At 44.2% G+C, this 5,720-nt stretch overlaps 1 protein-coding gene across 1 annotated transcript; it reads right to left on the bottom strand.

Moving 5' to 3' along the window:
- Window positions 1-294: 294 nt before the first annotated feature.
- On the bottom strand, window positions 295-4,651 carry LOC119482447 (amphoterin-induced protein 2-like). Its single transcript, XM_037759944.1, has 2 exons — window positions 4,479-4,651; window positions 295-2,524 (listed from the first exon to the last, which is right to left on the bottom strand). Exon 2 carries the CDS (start codon window positions 2,438-2,440, stop codon window positions 920-922), a length of 1,521 nt encoding a protein of 506 aa, XP_037615872.1. The 5' UTR covers window positions 2,441-2,524; window positions 4,479-4,651; the 3' UTR covers window positions 295-919.
- Window positions 4,652-5,720: the final 1,069 nt, after the last annotated feature.

The following is a 5,720-nucleotide window of genomic DNA, read 5'->3' as shown; positions in this document are numbered from 1 at the left end:
GCATCTTTAAATGTAATTTTCAGTGCTATGAACAACACAAACAAAATCTCATTCTCTTCCATCGTATTGGGGTGGAGACAGAAATCTCAGACTGATATCTCAAAAGCTAAGCAAATAAAACTAAAACTCTGCATGGCTAGATATTTTATGGGTAAGGGAAAAAACATTATTTTTGTAATTTGAGTGAATGACCCCTTTAAGAGAACCACATTTGAGTTCATCAAATGCATTTTTGTCTGACTAAACACAAGTCTGCTTTTAGACGGAAACCTACAAAACTACTACCTACTGTCTTTGTAGTGTTTCTTTGCTTTTGATAAATGAACTTTCACAGGGTTAAATTTGATTTATGTAACTCAAAGAGGGTGTGTGTAGCAGAAACAGTGTGCGCTGCAAAACATCAAAGTTCACATAATTTCACACATATTAGCGGCATGTTGTGAAAATGAACCACAGTACGAGACAGGTGTTTAAAAATAACAAGGGTCACCGTGGTGGCAGCATTCACAAAGCACATACTGAGTAATGATCACCGATGCCTCGAGCAGCTTATCAAATCAGGTGTGAACATTCCACTCAGCCCAATTTAAAACACAGCCCACGTTTATGTAATCTTTGTGATCTTTGCAATAACAATTTCCCGCGGTAACGGTGATATTTCCATATGAACTCTTAATGTAAAAAACAGAAACCACTTAGTCGAGACATAATTGAAATGTTGCCTACAAAAGGACTGCATATTCTGCTTCAGACCAAACACCCAAACCCTACAGTGCATAACTACTTCACGAGAAATCACAGTACACTACTTCACATCAAATGGATTTTCTCATCGTGTACTGAAACGAGACAGTGAAAACAAAACACATGGGTTCAGACTGTACGGATACGAGAATGTGCAAAAGGTCATTTGTCCGTGCTATGCCATGTGAGCAGAGTCTGTGAGGGTCTGTCCCACTGTCCTACTTCCATTTTTGAGAATTCCCTCAGTGGTGATTTGACCCAAATTCATCCCTGGCGTTTTTGGACCACCAATTTCAGAGTCCTCCGCCTGAGGCTCTAAGAAAGCCACCCTCTTTCCGTTTGACCGCCGCTGTCCTGACTCTACCTCTCTGGGGTCCGAACAGAGGACGAAGGCTCGTCCGCCGCACCCTCGCGATCCCCCGCCCCGCTTATCCCGGCATCGGCAGGGGGTGAGGTAGAGGTAGAGCAGCACCAGTATGATGCTGACCACGCAGGAAGCCAGGGTGGTGAACGCCGTGTTGAAATGCTCGGCACCGCTGCCGCCGTGTGCCAAGCCGCTGGCGGGGGCGGTGCTTAAGTTTCCGACCACCAAATTGACCTCCGGAGACTCTTTGGGGTCATAGCGGCGTCCACGGGGTGCCACGCACCCATACATACCAGAATCCTCCATCAGGGCTCCCCGGATTACAAGGGTGCCATTGGGGAAAACTATTATGTGGGCACTCGGATCATTGGTTGATGAATTCACCACAGTCTTTGGGGTAACCCAGAACACCCCAAGCCCCTCCTGAGCTGGAGAGGCCAACCCTGGACATGGCACGCTTAGCCATTGACCAGGCTCTACTTGGTAAGTCTGTGCCTCAAGGGGCATACCTGAAACTACCTGGTGGCCACATTCAGACACTTGTCCTGAATCGCCTCTACATGGGTATTCACCTCTGAAGTCCACCAAGGGGCGATATTGTTTCCACATCCAGTACTCCAGCAAGGCAAGTAAAGCGCAGTCACAGCCCAAAGGGTTTTCCTGCAAATAAATTCCACCTTGTCGGGAGAGAGACAGCAGGATCTGGACAGGCACCTCAGAGAGCCTGTTGTATGACAGATCGAGAAAGGTCAGATTACGAGGCCCTCCGGGTTCCCAATAAAGCCCGAGGGGGAGAACCGTCAGCCTGTTCCCAGAAAGGTAGATCCTCTGCAGGCTGTGAAGATCGTTGAAGGCCCCCGGGTTAATCTGGACGATCTGGTTGCCAAACAGCAGCAGCTCTTTCAGTTCCTTCAACCCCGCGAAGACGGACGAGTTCAGCGCCGTTAGTCGGTTGGAAGAGAGGTCCAGCTGGAGGAGATGCGGCGTCACGGCGAAGGCGTTCACCTCAATTCGGGTTATGGAGTTACGGCCGAGAACCAGCGTGGTGAGCCTCTCAAACGGTTGGGCGATCCAGTCCACGGGCAGGACAGCGAGGGCATTGTGGCTCAGGTCCAACCGCGTGGCATAGCTCGGGAGATCAGAGGGCAGCGCGGACAGATTGCACCCGCTGCAGGAAATTATATCACTGGCACAAAGGCAGCACGGTGGGCAAGTGGCCACAGAGGGAGGGAAGCCAAGACACAGGGCGAGCAGCAAGGCTGCAGCAGCGGGGCTCCAACGGCCGCCTCCGACGCCGGTCTTGCCTAAAAGCTGCGAGGCGATGGCACGCATCCTGGTGCTCCCCTCAGGGCCGGATCTCAGGTTACTGTCTCACTGGGTGTACACATGTCAGGTTTACAAGCTTCTGATAGCGAACTGAAGAGAGACACACAGAGAGAGGAAACACAAAGACAGGAAATGAATCTCCTTATTTTTTTAGATTAGTTTTAAAGAAATAATATACTTGCGATGCTACTAAAAAAAAAAAATGTCACAGTCACATGAAGTAAAACACAATATCAAGAGTTAAAAAATAAACAGAGCACAGTGCTATATGAGAACATGTAATACAGTTAAAGGCATTACATGCATGTAACTCTAAAAATACATTTGAATCCACATTAAATACAATAATCTGCATCATCTGCACACAATAACTGTTAGTAACTGTTGTACAATTGTAACATAAAAATAAAAATTGCAGACTATTGTACTGGCTCTCTGAACACATGCAATCTGTTGTGCACAACAAACTAATTGTTCAGAGTTTATTGTTTTGAAAAAAAAAAATTCTCCTTCAAGAATTGAGCCAAAGCGATTTGAGAAAAACTGTAATCATTTCAGTCATTAATTTTACCAATCATAATACCAATCATTCTGTGGCTGCAGCATTTATAAAGTGAGGACTTTATACTGTCAGAGGAAAACTGGTTGAAGCGACGTCCTTGCCTGTTCTTGACTACGGTGATCTGCTTTACAGGAATGCATCAGTCCATTGTGTCCATATGTTGGATACTGTATATCACGGCGCTGTAAGGTTTGTTACAAACTGTAGAGCCGTCACTCATAACTGTATATTGTCCTGCTCTGTCAATACGTCGGCTTAGCCATTGGTATGTTTTTATCTATAAGGCCATTCTGGGTACACTTCCCTGTTATTTATCTGTCTTCATAACCAGAAAACATGGCAATTATGGGTTACGATCTCAGGACACTTATGACCAGAGTTCGGACTGAGTTGGGAAAGAAGACCTTTATGTTTTCTGCACAATTTGCATGGAATAGCCTGCAAAATGAACTCAAACTCCAGGACCTAGTCACTCTAAATGAATTTAAAAGGCATGGTGAAATCTATAGAAATGGACTCTATTGATAACTGTACTTGTTTTGATCGAAATAGGATTATATGGCTTCCCTGCACTTTTGCGGTATGGCACGTTGGAGCTGATCCATTGTTTTTTTAATGTGTGTGAGCTTTTTAATCTCAATGGGTCTAAACCTGGTTAAATGAAGGTTAATGAAAATTTGGAAGAGATCACATTGGGCATTTTTTTTTTTACTATTTTCCGACTCTTTGTCTAAAGGGTGTAGGTCCAAATTACCTCTCAGACATGCTTCAGCAGTACACACCTACTAGACCTCTAAGGTCACTAGGAAAACATCTATTAGAAGTACCCAAGGTCAGAAGGAAACATGGTGAGGCTGCTTTTAGCTGCTCATCTGTGGAACAAACTTCCAGATGAGATCAAAGATGCACCAACAGGAGCCACTTTTAAATCTAGACTCAAGACCAAAAACTGTTCTCAGACGCTTTTCTTAATTGATCAAATGCTGCACTTTACTGTCTTTTAATTGTTTTTATTATCCTTTTCATTTTTTTTTCTTTTAAACTTATACTTTTATATTCTTTATGCACTTTGTGCTCTTTTATCTTGCTTTTATATATGTAAAGCACTTTGAATTGCCTTTGAGTATGAAATGTGCTATATAAATAACCTTGCCTTGCCTTTGTAGCCCAAGCAATCAATCGATTAATCAAGAAACTAATTAGCAAATGAAGCCCCACTGAGAAGAATTACTTGCAGCTCTTGTGACTGTGTTACAGAAGTGAGAACATTAGAAGAAAAATAGCACAAATAGTAATTAAAAGTCAAACACTGTGTTATAGAATGACATGCATGAAAGTGGTTGTGGATGAAAGATGAACTATTTTTTATTATTACTGCTCTATTCCAACACATGATCTGGCTGAGAAGAAGAGAGATAACACATTTTACTTGACTAGTGTTGAACAAACAGTAACAGAGTAGAAAACCAGCCGACAGCTCACCTTTACGCCCACACTGCTGCTTGTTCACATCATCAGATCATCTGCCTTCTTATCCACCACGGACCAGATGCAGGACAGACCGTGAGTCCCGACAGAGTCCGCTACAGATCCACCCGGACAGAGAGAGAGAGGAGAGAGAGAGGAGGAGGAAACAGCTGAACTGCTCACCTGCAGGTCAGGTTGCAAGCTGCTGTAGGAGGAGCATGAACACACATCACCACCAGGAGAGAGAGAGAGAGGAGGAGAGGGAGAGGAGGGAGAGAGAGAGAGGAGGGAGAGGGTGCAGCATCAGCACCACTAACTACAATGTTTCTGAGTATTTTATGAAACCAAGAGCAGTTTATTTAGTTATTCTTCCTCTCTGATGAGTTCCTCCTGTGAAAATGTTTATGTAGCTGTTGAATCAGTATAAAAGCAGATAGAGTCATATTAAAGGGACTATTTGTAACTTTCAGAATTGCTTGTTAACAGCGACACCTGTGGCCGTTAAATCAACAAAGTCAGCGTCGGGTTCGCGCTTGTGCTCGCTCTACATAGACATGAACGAGCATCGCTCAAAACAGTGAGGCGACACACGTCAGCTAAAACCACAATATCACTCTATATTTCACCTGCTTGGCAGTAATGTTAGCTGACCTGACGGAGGTTTCTCCATGAATCACTGCTGATCCTAGTGTTGGCTTTTCCTGCTTCAGCCTTCCTGGGCTGAAGCAGGAAGAGCGGGTCGGTGCCGGGGCTGAAGCAGGAAGAGAAACGTTATCGCCTCCAGACTGCGCCCGCAGGTCGGAGATGATAACGTTTCTCTCTGCGGAGCCCCGTCTCTTCACAAGACACAACACACACACACAAAATAATTAACACCCAGAACTTGAAATCTAAACAAAATAAAATCACATAAATAGTTATAACAATGCACCATCAGTTTAGCATAGCATTTGCGGTTAGGTTTAGGCAAGAAAACCACTTAGTTTACTTACTTATTTTAAGCCCTACGTGATGTTTTCCCTTACCCCAACTAAGTAAAACACGTACGGAATAAAATACGGAAACCATGTAACAAACGTCATTAATGTAACTTACAAAAAAACAAAACGCCGGTCAACAACGGTCTCGAACGCGGGTCTCCCGGTTATAAGTCCAGTGTTTATTGGACCCACCCAACATTAGTGGTCTTTCTCACTTTTTATACTACGTCACTAACTCTTACCGTAGCATTTATACGCGGATGTGTTTACAATGCAA

This window comes from Sebastes umbrosus, chromosome 23 (genome assembly GCF_015220745.1).
Source record: "Sebastes umbrosus isolate fSebUmb1 chromosome 23, fSebUmb1.pri, whole genome shotgun sequence".
Lineage (NCBI taxonomy): Eukaryota > Metazoa > Chordata > Actinopteri > Perciformes > Sebastidae > Sebastes > Sebastes umbrosus.
Note: the sequence above shows the minus strand (reverse complement) of the source record. Positions and strands in the feature narration are given on the sequence as shown.

Coding starts and splice junctions, on each gene's coding strand:
- LOC119482447 (XM_037759944.1), bottom strand. CDS start 2,440: ATGCGTGCCATCGCCTCGCAGCTTTTAGGCAAGACCGGCGTCGGAGGC.